Consider the following 17,279-nt stretch of genomic DNA (forward strand, 5'->3'; position numbering starts at 1 on the left):
ACCAGTGTCTTTCATCAGTATGGCGCTTCTGTGACGGTTCACGAGGCGGTAAGGCAACGACGAACAAACTGTTACCAGAGGTCCACGCATTATTCAGCAGGCCCTAGTTTTTCTTCCCCCCAGGACGGCACAGGACATTCAGCCCTGGCTCGTCAGGCGCCTCTCGGCTGAGGGTTTTGAGGAGGACCTACAACATTTTAAAAATTTTTATGTATTTTTTATTCAGGAAGGGGCAGAGAGAGGGGGAGAGAGAGAATCCCAAGCAGGCCCCACGCGGTCAGCACAGAGCCCGACACGGGGCTCGCACCCACAATCCGCGAGATCATGACCTGAGCTGAAGTCAAGAGTCGGACACGTAACCGGCTGAGTCACCCAGGGGCCCAAACGTTTTTTTTAAATGTGAGAAGCTTGGCCAAAGAAAGCAAGATGTTAAATATGTAAAGCACATTACGACAAAATTTGAGTCTGTAATAAGGACAGATTATTACCGTTGCGATAAAACGGCATGAATAACAAAAGCGTTCGTGACTTAAGTTAGGAAAATCAAGCGAAATATTATGAAACGTCGTGGTTTCCCTCCACGGAGTGTAAACTTTCAGATTATCGGCGGCACCACTCGTATTATTTACGCTCTGATGAAGTCTCCAATCGCAAGTGAAGAAAGAAATGGGATGAAACAGAAAGTAAGAGGGATGTGGAATTAAAGTAAAAAGAAAAAAACCCCAAACCCAAGACCATCCAACGAGAACAGGTTGTCTGGAACGCGTGATTCAAGTTCTCGAGAACGCGAGGAGTTCGGACTCCCACTACTCGCAGGGAGCCCGGGGCTACGACGGCATCGGTGTCCCGTTCCTCGTTCCTGGCCCTGCTGTTGCAGGTCGTCCCGGCACGGGAGCAGAATTACGGAGCATCACACTGGCGCTTGAGCTACTGGGTTTGGAAGGACCCCTCCTCCGAGGACGCGCTGACCTACCGCTGGCCGAGCGGCTGCTGAAGGGGACTACTGGGAAGCAGAAACTGGGGTGAGGGGCTCGATTGCTGAAGGTTAAGGAAAGAATTCGAAGAACGCAGCAACTAAGTGTAAACGCGATCACACACACGCGGGGTGGGAAAGCGTGAAAGCCAGCATTTCCTAGGGCAGGTCCGACTCCGTCCCCCCCGACAAGCCCTCGCTACCTCACGACACACTACACGTCGTCGCACAGCACAGGGTCTCCACCACCTGACCCCATTCCCCGCTCCCGGCCTCCTCTCCGACCACACCCTCTGGGAATCGTCCACTCTCAGGCCGGACTGACACTTCCCTTCCAAAGGATTCTGTGAAGTGTGGGAAGTTCAGCCCGGGGAACGCGCTCCTTGGGTTCCCGCCTCCGCTCTGCGCATGCTGTCCTGTGTTCCGGAAGGGCGTCCCGTTTCTGGCCCACTGAAATCCCACCTGCCTTCTGGCAGCTGAATAGTGGCTCCCCAAAATCTGTGCCCAGCTGGAACATCAGAACGAGACTTTGTATTTGGAGTGAGGGCCTCTGCGAGTGAAATTACAGCAAGGACCGGGAGACGAGACCAGCCTAGATTAGGTTGGGCCCTAAATCCAAAGACCAATGACCTACAAACCACAGAAGTCGAGACACAGACAGAGGCGGCCACGGGAGGACGACGCAGGGGCTGAGTCACGCAGCCACGGGCCAAGGGCCGCCAAGGACTGGGGGCGACCCCTAGAAGCTAGGAGAGTCAAGGACAATCACCTTGAATGAAGTTCTATCGTTCTAAGCTGCTATGTTTGTGACGGGGTCTCAGAAAACTAACGTAGCTTCAAAGTTCAGTTCAAGGACCCGGAACACCTTCCGTGAAGCCTTCAAGTCAGAAGTAATTGCTCCTTTTAACATTCCCATTAGTGCTTTGTGAGCAATTAGCTTCTGGAGTCGTGGTACGCCTTGTACTAAAGTTACAGGTCTGCTTTCCTTTTAGACTGTAGCTTTGTGAGACACCGGACAGGCCTCCAGCAAGTTCCCAGGAGGTGTCAGGACAGGCTCGCACCTGCTGAATGGCAGAAAGACTCATGAGTAAAATGCAGAGGACCAAGTATGAGTCCAGGATTACTGTACTGCCTATCTATCCTCGGAGACAGAGACAGACACAGAGAGACAGAGCAGGCGAGGGTCAGAGAGAGAGTGAGACACAGAATCCGAAGCAGGCTCCAGGCTCTGAGCTGTCGGCACAGGGCCGGATCCGGAACTGGACCCCATGAACCATGAGATCGTGACCTGAGCTAAAGTCGGACGCTTAACTGACTGGGCCACCCAGGCGCCCCCCAAAGCACCCCAGTTTAAAAGAATGCTGGTGAATCTAGATTTAATGATCAGTAAAGAAACTTTACTTATACACCTTTGCAAGACTGAAGGGTTGAAAAGGGATGTTTTTGTGATGAGATGATGCATTTGTGGAAGTGCCCATGTAAGTTTTTTAAAAGTGTAACAGCATTAATCTAAAGCTTGAAAAGTGGTTGCAAGCATATTTTATATTGAAACTATTTTCTAATTCCACTGGACAAAACAAAAAGTAACTGAATTGAGTAAAACTGCAGAAGACGTTAAAATGTCCACGTTATTATACACGGATTTTAAAACCCTGAAAATACAGCAAAACAACTTGACAAATTCACATTTCAGAGGTAACCTCTAGAGTCATAAATTACTTTTTATAACACCGATTTACGTGGAATTTTAATTTAGCAAGACTCTGTAAAAACTGAATTCTAAGATGCTGTGATGCTCTGGCATTTCTAGCCTTAACGGTACGAAGACGAAAAGGACAGACTGTCACTGATAATTAGTCTAAGAAAGGCGAGACTCCCACAGAAGGAGAGCGAGACGAAGGGGCAGGTGGAAGGTGCTGGAAGTCTGGCTGGGAGTGGCTCGCAGACGGCTCAGTGGTGGGGATGGGAGAGAAGGGAGCAGCGGCCGGCTTCGGCGATGCAGCGACTCCCTAACCGTGTTGAGGCGGGACGCCTTCTGCCTGCTCGGGGCCAGACGTGCCGGGAGACCATTCGTTCTCTGCAGACAGCAAGCAGGTGAGGGGACACAATTAAGGACTGTACAGAGGGCGACTGCTCCCTTCCGTGTGCTGTCCTAACTAAATCGGCCCCTGGCGTCCTCCCTGGCAGATGAAAACCACGAGCCAGTCCCAGGGTTGACTTAACAGAGCCGTAGGGGCTGGGGGCCTACAGGACCGATGGAAGGGGGAGCCCCTCACAGGGATGGTGGCCTGTCCTTGGGGGCAGGCTTTTCAAGCTGCCGTCGGGCAACCGCGGGGAAGAGGCTCTGCTAGGCCACGGCCGGCAACACGCACACCTGACTCCAGGCCACATCCCGCCTCCTTCATTTGCCACGACTGAACACTGCACCTGGGGTGACATCACGGGTCACGGTCATAGATCCAAACCACATCTCAAAGAGCTAAGTGTGCATGGATGAAGGCATTTTGAAACAAACATCACGTGTCACCCCGAACTTCACTGAGAAAGCCTCTAAACAAAAAGCCCGACTCCTTATCTCCAATCCCCACGAATTTTTTTAAAATATATTTTTCATTTTTTTTTAATGTTTATTGAATTTTAAGAGATATATAGAGAGAGACAGAGCATGGGCAGGGGAGAGACAGAAAGAGAGGGAGACACGGAACCCGAAGCAGGTTCCAGGTTCTGAGCTGTCAGCACAGAACCCAACGCGGGGCTCGAACTCATGAACCGTGAGATCATGACCTGAGCCGAAGTCAGACGCCCAACCCACTGAGCCACCCAGGTGCCCCTCCAATCCCCACGATTTTAACTTAATATACAGACCTTGCATTCTAATTCCACTAAAGATCAATGTTAGTTTTTCTTTTAATTTGTTAAATGTTTATTTTTGAAAGAGAGAGAGAGAGAGGGAGGGAGAGACAGAGAGAGAGGGAGACAGAGAATCTGAATCAAGCTCTGCGCTATCAGCACAAATCCTGACGTGGGACTCGAACTCACGAACCATGAGATCAAGGCCTGAGCCGAAGTCAGATACTCAACCAACTGAGCCTCCTAGGTGCCCCAATGTTAGAGGGGTTTTTTTTGTATTTTTCATTTTTTTAATGTAAAAAATTAAAAAAAAATTTAATGTTTATTTTTGAGACAGAGAGAGAGAGAGAAAGAGAGAGAGAGAGAGAAAGAGAAAGAGAGGGGGGGCAGAGAGAGAGGGAGACAGAGAATCCAAAGCAGGCCTCCAGACTCTGAGGTGTCAGCACAGAGCACGATGCGGGGCTCAAACTCACAAGCTGTTGAGGGCATGACCTGAGCCCAAGTTGGACGCACAACTGACTGAGCCACCCAGATGCCCCTAAAAAAAATTTTTTTAATGTTTATTTATTTTTGAGAGAGAGAAGGATTGCGAGTGGGGGAGGAGCAGAGAGGGAGAGACACAGAATCCAAAACAGGTTCCAGGCTCTGAGCTCTCAGCCCAAAGCCCGATGTGGGGCTCAAACTCCTAAACCGTGAGATGGTGGCCTGTGCTGAAGTCTGATGCTTAACCCACAGCCACCCAGGTGCCCCAATATGTTAGTTTAAAAACAATTTTCTTTTATCCTTTATTCTACATTTTGAAACACAAGTTTACCTAATACATACGGTATCTTTTATTTTTTTAGAAGACCATTGAAAACAGTTGAGTAAGAAATGGGAACGAGAAAGTTGAAGTATACGGGAAAGACCACACTCATGTAAGTTTCCCTAAAGTGCTTAGAAACGCAAATAGTAACAAAGCCAAAGCTTAAATATAATTTTACAGGTATGAGGTTTACCCACTCTATCGGTAAAGTTCTTTTCCAAGAAGTAGGATCCTGTTTTTGTTACGAGGCAGTAAAATAAATGAAGTGCATTCGATTTGTTCTCTCCATGCTTTCTGCATTTGGGTTCGAGCGTGCCAGAGGTAAGTACCTCTGCGGAGGGAAATGGATCAGCTCTGCTAGGCAAGGGCGGTCAAAGACTTGGTAGAAAGAAGTGTGGGTAGGTAAAGGCACGCCGGCTCCCCAGCGGGTGCAAAACGGGCTGCAATAAATGCCCAAGAGATGTCACAAACAACGCCGTGACCTTGAAATTGTATGGGATTTCCCCCCCATTTCAAAATGGCTTCATGTTTAATCTTGGGAACCACGCGACTGAAGCATCCACCCTCCCCTACGTTCCCTCGTTCTTAGGACACAGATTATTAAGCTGAAGCAACGGGGAGGACAGAGGTTAGTTCACAGAGGTCAAGTCCCAAGCACCGACGGGTCGGCAGGGTGGAGACCGCCCTGACGGCGAAGGCCAGGAATCACTTCACTGCTGCCCGGCGGCTTCTGTCAAGTATGTTCCCAGCAATTTAAAGGCGTTTCCTTCTCTCTCTCTAGCTTACTAAGGATTTTGTTAAAGGCACGTATTTATCAATTGCTATTTCGGTGTCTACTGAGATGGCCAGAGGGTTTTCTCCTTTAACCTGCTGACATTAATTCCTTAGCGATTTCTTAAGAAGCTGCGGTTTTCTTGCATTTCCAGGACAACACCCAGCGTGGTCACCGTGCAGCGCGTGGCTCCTTTTGCTGATGCTTACGCAGGGGTTCTGCCCGTATTTTCAAGGCCAGGCTAATCATCGGGTTTCTTCCGTGCCATCAGCTGGTCTGGGTGTCAGGATGAAGCTAGCTTCAGGGAATGAGCGTGGAAGCTGCCACCTTTTCCTATGCCCTAAAATCACGTAACTAACTTACACAGTACTTGTTCCTTGAAGGTTTTACAGAGTGCACCCACTGACAGGCTGAGCACTGGCCCTCTTTTGCAGGGGCAGGGGAAGGAAGGCTCAGGACTTTTTTTTTTAAAGCTTATTTATTTATTTTGAGAGAGAGAGAGACAGCGCTGAGTGGGGGAGGGGTAGAGAGAGGGAGAGGGAGGGAGGGAGGGAGGAAGAGGAGAGAGAATCCCAAGCAGGCTCTGCACTGTCAGCACACAGCCCGAAGCGGGGCTCAAACCCACTAACTGTGAGATCATGACCTGAGCCGAAACCGAGAGTCAGATGCTTAAGTGACTGAGCCACCCAGGTGCCTCGACTTTATTTATTTTGAGAGAAAGAGAGAGCGGGCACACACGAGCGGGGGGAGACGCAGAGAGGGAGGGAGAGAATCCGAAGCAGGCTCGATGCTGTCAGCATGGAGCCCACATGGGCTCACAAACCATGAGATCACGACCTGAGCCGCGATCAAGAGTCAGATGCTTAATGGACAGCCACCCAGGCGCCCCAAGGCTGAGGACTGTTAATTCCTTTTTTTAAGAAACAGCTTTATTGAGCTATAATTCACATCCATAGATAGAGTTCACCTATTTAAAATGTACGATTCAACTAAGACTACTTCTGAATTTCTTTTATGATGACTGAAACGAGTTTTTTTAAATTTATTGATATAATTTGGTCTACTCAGGTTTCCTTTAAATGCTATTTCCTAAATCTTCGCATTCACAATTAGAGATCCCCCCCCCCCCCCCCCCCTTATTTCTAAAGCTTTGCATGGTCACTCACGACATTCTTGAACACATCTGACAAAGGTTTACCCACTTTTTTGGTCTTTTCCCAGAACTAAGTTTTTGGTTTTCTCGAGCAAGACTACCTTTTGTGTTCGTTTTCACTGACTGCTGTCATTTCAGTAGGACTTTACGAGGGAAAGGAGACAAATGAACGTGTTCAGCAAGTCACGTGGAGTCACAGCGTGGCGGCCCAGCCCAGTCGGGTGGGCAGAGACCGGGAGTCCCCCCGCAGTGGGCGATTCGGGCAGGACGCTGCTCGCGCTGACCCGTCCCCCTCGGCCACGGCTTAGGCGCTTGTCCACGGTGCGCGCACGCCCCTGGGTCCGGCAGTACGGCGGGTCCTCCTGCAGCGGGCCCTCTGGCCCCCCCACCGTGGCGCACCGTCTGCAGAGTGGGGCGCGAACAGGAGACCCCTTTACGGGGCCCCCGGGCTCCTCCCCCGGGGACTGCAGGTCCCAGCGGGACGGGGTGTGGAAGCCAGAACGGGACAGAGCTAGACCAAACCCAGGTTAGAACTGTCACCACCTTGGGTGTGACCTCGGGCAGGCGCCCGCATTTCTCCACTTGTCATGCGGGGATAACGCTATCTCCTCGCAGGGTGGCTCGGAGGGAACGGGGACGGTCCGACCCCCGGTCCCCAATGCTGCCGACCGGCCAGCGCGGGCTGCGCTCACGTCAAGTCCGCCAGCACACGTGCTGAACCACTGGTGACTGCGACCCCGAAAGTCCCCCTCGGCTGCCTCGTGGGCCCTCCTCGGGCCGTCACCTCGGCCGTACCTGCGGGCACTGTCCTGCCCGGCAGGGGAGGCAGCAAATGCTATACTCCTGTCACTCAATCCACATATAATCCTATTAGCTGGAGGCTGCTAGTCTGTCCCAGTTACGGATGAAACTGACGCTCGAAATAACTGGCCTGAGGTCTCGCGGCGACTACGTGGAAGGAACGGGACTCCAAGCTGGCTCTGCCCCGTGCTCTCAGGGACTATGACACGAAGGACATGTGCAACTCAAGGGGGGCGGGGCACACATGCGCTCCAAAGCTCGAGAAGTCCGTGTGGCAGGCGAGAGCCAAACACAGGGTATAAATCCGCACGTGAGAACGCGGACGTGTGTGTTCCTGAGGAGGTCCTCACGGAACAGGTGACCTATAAAACACGTGGCAGCAGCTTGCTGCGAGTGACAGGTGACCAATATATAACGGTAAATCACGGGGGTTCCCATGAATTCAGATTCACAGGATACAGCTCAGAGCAGGGAAGCAGCAGCAAATTAAGCAGATTAAAAAGTGACAACAATTTAACTCAGAGGTCCCCAAATTGGTTTCCTCCTCCGAACGGCCGCCCCGTTTCTCATCGGAGATAAGCGAGGCTTCTTTCCCCCTGACGTCAGTGCCGCTGCCATCCCAGCCACAGAAGAAAGATCTAAGAGACGTTTTCCTCGGTTGCCGGATTACGTAAGCAGGTCCTCTGCTGTCACCCCGCACGCCCCCACCTGTCACCACTCTGTGATCGGGAGGCAGTAACTTGGCAAATGGATTTCCACCGACTGCCTTTCACAGAAACGCCTTATTTCTTTATAAGAAAGAACACTTTCTAAAACGCGAAGCTTATGTGCCCGAGTCGAGTCGAAAGCTCCTCACACGGGGAACAAACATGTACTGGAAACGGAAGTCGTCTTCACCACGGCATCTTTGAAACACGGCAACTGTTAAGTTTTCAGTCCCCACCCTCACGGAGCTCACAAGTCAGTGACAAAGAAACATAAGGAAACGCGTTTCTCCTTAACAGCCCGTATAGATATCCAGGGAGGACATGCGAAGTCCTCTCTGGGGCTGTCGGAAAGGCTACCCCAGGGAAGTGACATCGGGGCTGAGAGCTGACGAAAACTAGCAGGTGGCCGGGAGGAGAGGAAGAGCAGCCCGGGGAGAGGCACGCGGCCTGCGAATGTCCGGCAGCCGAGGTACCAAGCAGGGCGGCCAGGACAGGTGCAGGGAGCCACGAACACAGACACGCAAGAAGGGGAGGCAGGGGCAGGCACCAGGGATGGCAGAGCGCAGGGCAGGAAACCTGAGCACGGCAGTGATGTGACTTGTGTGTGTGTGTGTGTGTGTGTGTGTGTGTGTGTGTTTTTATTAAAAAAAATTTTTTTAACGTTTATTTATTATTGAGAGACAGCATGAGCAGGGGAGGGGCAGAGAGAGAGACACAGAATCCGAAGCAGGCTCCAGGCTCCGAACTGTCAGCACAGAGCCCGATGCGGGGCTTGAACTCACGAACCGCGAGATTGTGACCGGAGCCGCCGAAATCGGATGCTTAACCAGCTGTGCCACCCAGGTGTCCCACGTATGTGCTTTTATAAAACACCTCCGGGGGCAGCAGCTGAACTTGACTGGAGGGTGGGGCAGGTGCTGGGAGACAGCGGGCTGCTTAACAGGTCAGCAGCAACACGGACGGGCTGGCCCCCAGTGACGGCAGGAGTGACAGGCACTGGCAACGGTCCGAGGGCTCCATCACCCGGACGCGGGCACACGAGCTCCGGCATCACTCCTGTTACAACGACAGCGAGGCGGATGTGATGCCACTTACTGAATTCGGCCGGCCGAAACCAGGGAGGAGGGGATGCAGGAGGCCAGAACAGAGGCCGCGGGTGAAGTGGTCAGCAGAGATGGCCAGCGGCAGCTGCGTACTCAGGAGAGATGTGGGTGAGGTGTCTGTTTGGGCATCATCAGTTATTAAGCACTGTGGTCACGAAATCCGTGGGATTAAATTTTTATTTTTTAATTTTTAAAAAAGATTTTATTTTGAGAGAGACAGAGACTCTCAAGTAGGCTTCACGCTCAGAGCGGAGCGTCGAGCCCGACGCGGGGCTCGATCTCCCAACCCTGAGATCATGACCTGAGCCGCAATCAAGAGGTAGACACTTAACCGACTGAGTCACCCAGGCGCCCCTAAATACATGGCATTAAAACACGGGGCAACAGGCCCCGGGGTAAGTGAAGTGATGGCAGAGAGCAAGGCGGCGGACAAGAAGGCGGGTAGGCACTGGGCACGGCGGCCGGGAGCAAGTTCGACATCCCATGCTCTGGAAACAAGAGTCGGAACCATCAAGGAGAGAAAACCAACGGCCAGACGTGCGTGAGGTGGCCACGAGGGGGCTGTGCGGTACACGGGAGCAGAGACCATCTTTGTGGACTGTTACTAAGAGTTGAAGGTAAGAAGGGGCCTGACAGGTGTCCCCTGGAGTTTGCACCAGGCAGCCCCTGGAAATGGCCTCAGTGGCTCAGGCGGAACGTGCCGGAGGCGGGAAAACGTAGAGGGTTTCTGAGTAAAAGAGGATTCCGGGCTGGTTACGCACCCTGGCTCAGAGCACAGGACCGTATTTGAAACCTGGTTCCCCACCTTCCCACATACGTCCCGGAGACAGTGACTAAACCTCTTACTTTCTTGATTTCTTCCTCTATAAAATAGGGATGACAAAAATATTTATGTCTCAAGGCTATTGTGAGGATTAGACAAACGTGAACACTTACAACAGTGCTCAGTGCACATCATGCACGCTGGTTAGGAGAACCTCCAATACCGGATATAAACCATCTTTCCATTTCTTTCGAGTCAACTCCAAATGCTCTGTCAGGCTTCCCACTTTTCAATCCGCAGAGGGGCGCCTGGGTGGCTCAGTTGGTCAAATAAACGTCTGAGTCTTGATTTCAGCTCAGGTCAGGAGTTCAGCTCACAGTCTGTGAGTTCGAGCCCCACGCAGCACTCTCTCTCTCTCTCTCTCTCTCTCAAAATAAATAAGTAGACTTAAAAAGCCTCAGGGATCCCAGTATAACATCTTTCAGGGACTTTGCAGCCCACGCAGAGCTGCAGGATGGGACCATCCTGGGCACTGTGCCGCCATCCGAATCACGGGTCTGGACCGTGGCCCCCTGACTGGTGGGGTCGCAGCTGAGGGCCTTCACGGAGCAAAGTCGGTCTTGAGAGGGAAGGTCATGGAGACCAATCCTTCATGGAGAGGACCGGACTGCTGTCTCAGCTCCCGAGGACTTTCTGGAAGTTGCTCGTGAGGCCCAGCCAACAGATCCCGGTTTCAAATACCTCGAGTCGCCCCTCTTTATCTCAGGTAGTCAGGATCTTTCCATTTCAGGTAATGACACCTCCCCAGGCCACAAGACAACCGTTCTATCTCATCAAATCTAAGATACCATCAAATGTGAAGCTAGAGCCTAACTTTAGAGACATTAAAATGTATACCTAAAACCTATTAAATATGGCAAGCTTTTAAATATGGGTCAGCTAGAGATGAAAACAAATTTTTTTAAGTTTATTTTGAGAGCAAGCGAGCATTTGTGTGAGCCCGTGGGGGGGGGGGGAGGGGCAGAGAGAGGGGGAGAGAGAGAATCCCAAGCAGGCTCCGCACTGTCAGCACAGAGCCCGACTCAGGGCTCAAACTCAACCAGCTGTGAGATCATGACCTGAGCCGAGATCAAGAGTTGGACACTCAACCGACTGAGCCAGCCAGGCGCCCCGAGGGAAAAAAAAAATTAATTGTAAATATTTCATAAAATTGTAACTACTTTTATAATTAAGAGAGAATCTGTTGTCTGAGATGAGTATGTAAACGGTAGGGAAGGCCAGAGTTTGGATGATAGATGATCGGAGCCTTCCAATAATCTAGAACAATCTAATCATTATGGAGAGGTACCCAAAGGTGGGAGGTGGGGGTGGGCAGACTACAAACCTATCACTGTAGCGTCTCTACCACCAGAGGGCAGCACTGTTCACATGAAAGCCAACGTCCCACCAAGTGGACAGGGCTGAGCCTCACTGGGCAGCGGCTCTGAGGCCAGTGATAAGGGGGTGCTCTGACAGGTCCCGGCAAAAACACAGAGAGACAATTCTCCCTGAAGTCAGAGCAGTGTTTCTCAAACTTTTCACTGCCCAATCCCCCTCTGAAACTTTTTATATATTCCCCCCCCCACCCCCCAACCGTCCTACGCCTGTGAAACTATGATCTGGCAGAAATATATCCGTTCATGTAACACGGCCCTTTGGAGAGCCACGAGCCACTGTAATATGTAAGATTTTTTTGTCCCCTGACAACAACCAATCTTTGCTCGCTTTGCTCCCCCAGTTGAAAATGAACGCGTCTGAGCGAGCACCAATTTTTGGTTCTGTTTATAGAGTGGTTGCCGCTTGCTTTAGGCCGTATTTTTGAATCAGAAGGAAAAGCTCAAGCTCACCAGGCGCAGGCCCTGTTTTATGCAGAAAACTCCCGGTGACAACAACAGCAAAACAAGCGGCAGAGCCCCAAGCGACTGTGGATTACGAGGATACGGCTACTTTACTACCAAACGAGGCCTAACATTCTGACCTGACAAGTTATGCTTTTCCTCCTAAAAAAAAAAAAAAAAAAGAAAGTGGCCCCGTTTCTTCCATACTTTTGATCAGCGTAGACAAGGTTGACCAGCCTCGCCGGAAAAATGAGCTGGAGGTGAGTTCTAGAAAGCTAATAGTCTGGAGGAGGCCGTGAGGCTGAAGAAGGCCAGGGAGGACCCCAGAGGTGGTCTGGGGTCAGGGAGGAGGCAGACGGCGAGGGAAGAAGCAGGCTGGAGAGCCAGCTAAGTGAGAGGAGCGCGCCATGGCGAGTTACCAAGACCCTGAAATAACTGAAGAGTCTGTGACAGCTGAAGGGACAAGAGGGAGGCCGGGAGAGAACACGGATACTTCCAAGGGGCTGTCCAATTCTCGAAGCGGCGGCCAGAGTATAGACTGACCGACTGTGACTGAGCTGCTGGTACTTATCTACAGCATCCCTGCGCTGTGTTTAGGTCCCTACTCAGTACTCGTGCTTGGTCCGGCCGTAAAATACGTTCCCGACAGTTCATCCGGATAAAAGAAAAACATTAACGTGATTGACCTCTGAATAAAAAAATCGAAAAGCAGACGCATAAAGCGACTGCTATGGGTGAGGCAGTGTTCTCCCCCCTCTGCATACACAGAACCACCGGGTCCTCTCAACGCTCCCGCGGAGTAACATTCACCGAGGCGCCGGACGAAGATTCCGGACACTGCTGAACGCCTACTGTGCGCCGGCCGCGTCAGGCACGGGGAACAGCAAGACGAACTGTGAAAAGAGGCGCAGAAGGGATCTGGGGGACGGCCTCGAAGAGGGGGCAAGATCTGGGTAGAGCCGTGAGGCATCAGTAACACGGACAGGGCGGAGACAGGGAGGAAGAGAAGGTCTCGCGGTCAAGGTAACGGAACACTCTAAGGCACAGAGACCGAGAGAGGCACGCAGAAATCAAGAGGCGCGCGCAGCCAGGGTCTGGCCAACTACGCCTGGGAGCCAAATCCGGCCCGTGTTTACAAACGAAGGCTCACCGGAGCACGGCCCGTTGGGCTGAGTTTGGGCTTCGGCTGCCTTCCGCCTCGCTGCCGCACGGGCGGGCGGAGGAGTCGTGACCGAGCCCGAGCCACAGACCATCTGGCCCTTTGCAGAAGTGGGCCGATGTCTGTTCTGGAGCCTTGCTGCTCACAGAGGGGTCTAGGAAGCAGCCGCCGCCGCCGCCCCTGCGAGCCTGGCAGAAACGCAGACCCCCAGGTCCCAGCCCAGAGCCGCAGAACCAGAACCTGCCCCTTAAAAAGACGTCTGGCGATCTCTGGCACAGACAGCCCTCCGATCACTGGCGTGTACGGCCGGGAGGTGGCGGCGAGGTTGCAAAGGAAGAGAAGCACCCACTTATCCTATATATAGACGGAAGACAGAGGTAAAGAGCTTCCCGCAAAGGAGGAATCTGATGGTAAGGAGGGCTGGCGGCAGAACGGGGGCAAGGCCGCTGGCGTCAGAATCCAGGCAAAAGATGACCCGGACCCCCTGACCAGGTCACGGTACGGCTTCTCCTTCCTTCCCAGAAGCAAACGACATTTGAAGAGACTACTCCGACTTCGCCAGCGCCCCCAAATTACTTCTGACAAATACAGTATTGCTTATAACTTATCAGGAAACAGAAAAACACTCGGTAACGAAAATATTCGGCATCACGTGTTTCTGTGCCTGCCAGACGTATCTCCGTCTAAGCAATGCATCCGGAGAGCAAGGCAGAAACGACGACAGGCATGGTTAAGGAGTTTGAATTTTTTTTAACTTTGAGAGACAGCGCGTGAGAACCGTGTGTGCCTGTGTGCGTGCAAGCACGCGTGTGCGAGTGGGGGAGGGGCAGAGAGAGAGAGAGAGAGAGAGAGAGAATCCCAAGCACGGACAGTGCAGAGCCCAACGCGAGGCTCAAACTCAAGAACCGTGAGATCACGACCCGAGCTGAAATCGAGAGCTGGATGGACGCTTCACCGACGGAGCCACCCGCGGGCCCCAAGAAAGAAGTTTACAGATCAAATGAGGATCGATTCAACAGCCATCTGTGATGAAGGCTGCTAACGCGTAGTTCACAGGATATTGAAGGGTGTAATGGCTTAAACTGTGAGGACCTTCCCCACCCCCGCAAATAAACGTAAGATTCTGCTGGATATTCAGTTTTTCCATCCTATGGATGAATAAGCAATATAAAGTTCAAAAGAAACAAAGCAGCATTTTAGACAAGCATGCCGACACTCTTTCTTTTTCTAGCTCTGCTAACGGCTTCCGAGCAAGTGCTTAACGTTCTGCCTTCTTAAAAAAATCTAGAAAAGTTTGACAGGGTTATTTGTGGGCTTCAGCCTGCTTTAAAGTAATGACAGCGATATAGATAAAAATAGATGGGCGAAAACAGGAAATCCCTTTCCTTAGATGCTTAGGTTTCATACTTCATATTCATTATGTCGGCAGAAACAATGCAAAAGAAACCAGGCCCGTAGATCTGCTTTGAGAAACGCAACATAATTAAATCAATAAATCTCAAGGAAGAAAAAAAAAAAAACCCGTCAAATCCATGTTGAGAAGACTCTCCATGTTAAGGTTTGTTAATAAAAGCCTAAAAAGTCCATGAATTCGGTATAATGGTTAACGGCATTAAAAAAAAATAACTAACATGTCCACAGTACTTACTATGTGGGTTTACACCGTCCTAAATACCATTACACAAATTATCTCATCTAATCCTCAAAACACCCTGGCTGGTATTAGCTTCATCTCACAAACAGGGAAAGTAAGGCAGACGGAGGACCTCAGTGATTTGTCCCAAGTCACATGGCTACACGAGAAATGGAGCTGAGACGTGAAGCTGGGCCTATGTCCTTAACCATAACTGTGGTGTCTTTCTAAATGCATGTGGTCTCCACTTTCCTCTGGCCCACAAGCGAATCTGCAAAAAGTTTAAACGCAACAGACTCTTATTACTGGTATCAGGGACAAAGAAAACCCCTACGATGTAGACACTCGGCATCTCAACGGAAAGGGAGGCACACCGTATTGTTCTGTGGACAGTGGCCAAAATTTGACCCGCGGTATGCAACTGATGAGTAATGAGGAGGATTCGATTTAAGACACTGGGTTATTTTTCAGTAGGAGAAAATGCAAATTAGGTCCCAGTAAGATCCTGAAATGTATCACGTAACTGCTCGTGAATAATAAATATGGATGCAGACTTCTAATGATAATTACTACGCGTGCGTTATCTTCTAGCAACGTGCTTGTGAAATGCTGCAGGGAAGCTAAAACAGAAAATGAATGCAGGTACTGGCCTAATACTATCTGGTTGACATTCTCATGTCGGCTGTGCACGCTTATTTAAGTCATTGCCTGGCTGTAAATGAACAAAAGTATTAAAGTAAAGTTGGCACACGGCACAGCATCCACATGGCACATTCTTTGTTCCAGGAGCTTTATTCCATGAATACTCCTGGGGCAAAGAGAAGTCACTAAATAAATAACGCAAGCACACGAGATAGCGTGGAGTTCTTTCAAATTAAATTCCTCAAACTGTCAAGCATCTCGTACAAAGTTCTTTTCCGACTCTGAGCTCGCCATATTCCATCTCAAATACTAATTCTGGCAAAGAACAAGCTTTGCGCCCTTGGCATTTTAACAGTTTCAAAATAAAATCCAGGTGAAAGCTCATCGCCTTCCGTTTCAAATATCAATTTTGCCAAAGAACGAACTCACCCCCTTCAACGTTTCAACAGCTTCCTCACAAGATCCAGGTAAGTAAGAAGCAAACAGGGCAGGAGAGAGAAAACCCGAGCGAGCGCAGAGGCGACAGAAATGATGGAGTGACAGGGTCACCTGAACTCAAACCCAATTCGCGAAGCCGCTTCTGGTTTTCCTATTTAACTTTCCCTATTAACCAGAAGACACACCCTGCCGGTGGTATTTTCGGAAATACAGAGCAGGGAACCGGTTGGTGTTATTTTAAGGTATGGGCCATCAACGCAATTTGGGGGTTACCTCTACGTGTACGGCGGCACCACAAACAATTCCTGCTGCATGACACCTGGCTCTCCCTCGAGTTGGGCTGGTTAGGACAAAAGGGCCGCCCCTCGGAGCGGATGGCCGGGGTTTCGGGGCTCCCCTCCCGGACCCAGCCCGGATTCCAACCCCCCCCCACCCCCACCCCCGATCGGCACCCGCGGGCCACTGCAGACGTCCTCGGCCGGCTCGGCGTCTGCATCCCCGGCCGCGCTCGGCAGCCGGGGCCGCACGGCCTCCGGGGCGTGAACCCCGGCGGTCCCCGCGCCCCGGCCCCTCCGCGTCGAAACGGAGCGCGTTCCGGCGGGGGCGGGGGGGCACTCACCTTCTTCTTCCAACTCGAATTTCTCCAGCATGCCGGCTTCCGCGGGTCCCGGGGCCGCCGCCAGCGCCGCCTGAGGAGGAGGAGGAGGACAGGGATCAGCATGCGCTCGGCGGCGCTCGTCCCGGCCGCGCGGGCGGGGGCGCGGGGGTGCGGGCGGGGACGCGGGCGGGGGCGCGCGGGGCGCGGGCGGGGGCGCGCGGGGGTGCGGGCGCCGAGTGCGGGCGCGGGCGGGGACGCGCGGGGCGCCGTGGGGAGGGGCCTCCGGGCCGGCGGCGGGCCGGCGGCGGGCGGCCCGGCCGCGGCGGCCCCGCCCGCCGGCAGGGAACCGAGGGGGAACGGAGAGGACGGCGCGGCCCCGGCCCCTCAGCCCCCGCCCCCGTCCGGGGGCCGCAGGTGGCGCGGGCCGCGGCCTAACCCGCCGCCCCTCCCCGAGTGGATCGGTCCGCCCCCCCGCCCCCCGGCGGCTTTGGTACGGACCGGCGAGGAGGAAGCGTGGGAAGAGGACCCCGAGGAGCCCGGGGCCGGCTCGCGCGACGGCGGCCGGGGCGCCCCCCTCCGGCCGCGGCCCTCCTTCCCGCCTCGGCCGCCGGGCCGCCATTAGCGGAGGCCCGTTTTCCCAGCCTCGCCTGGTCCTCCCGCCTCCCCCCGCCCCCCCGCGCTCCCCCGCTCACCTTCCCCGCCACCCACGGGCGGCGCGTCCCCGCAGGGTTAACCTGCGCAGGTGTGGTCTCGGCCAGCACGGGGGTGGGGCGAGAGGGGAGCGCCGCCGGGTGGGCGGGGCGACGCCCGGGAGAGAGGGGCGGGGGCCTGCGGGGACCCCGGAGGGGAGAGGGCAACACGGACTGGGGGGGGGGGGGGGGGCGCGGGGTGTGATGGCTTTTCTTTTTTAAATTTTAGATTAAACTATCCATCCCCTGCCCCCATTAAAAACAGGAAACGTTCCGGGGATTACACGTATTGTAGCTGCACTTTGTTGCTATCAGT

General features: G+C 52.9%; 1 protein-coding gene across 9 annotated transcripts in view; it reads right to left on the reverse strand.

Moving 5' to 3' along the window:
* PRKAG2 (protein kinase AMP-activated non-catalytic subunit gamma 2) overlaps positions 1–17,279 on the reverse strand; it is a 258,209-nt gene that overhangs the window by 42,612 nt on the left and 198,318 nt on the right. For 5 of the 9 annotated variants that reach the window (XM_042927131.1, XM_042927129.1, XM_042927128.1 and 2 more), the window contains one exon: positions 16,296–16,365. In XM_042927131.1, the coding sequence (XP_042783065.1) occupies positions 16,296–16,365 (70 nt within the window). Of the gene's footprint in view, positions 1–1,742; positions 1,989–16,295; positions 16,366–16,772; positions 16,817–16,966; positions 17,044–17,279 lie in introns of those variants that run through there. The other 4 variants (XM_042927135.1, XM_042927133.1, XM_042927134.1 and 1 more) reach the window with 3 other exon arrangements.

This window comes from Panthera leo, chromosome A2 (genome assembly GCF_018350215.1).
Source record: "Panthera leo isolate Ple1 chromosome A2, P.leo_Ple1_pat1.1, whole genome shotgun sequence".
In the NCBI taxonomy this organism is placed as follows: domain Eukaryota; kingdom Metazoa; phylum Chordata; class Mammalia; order Carnivora; family Felidae; genus Panthera; species Panthera leo.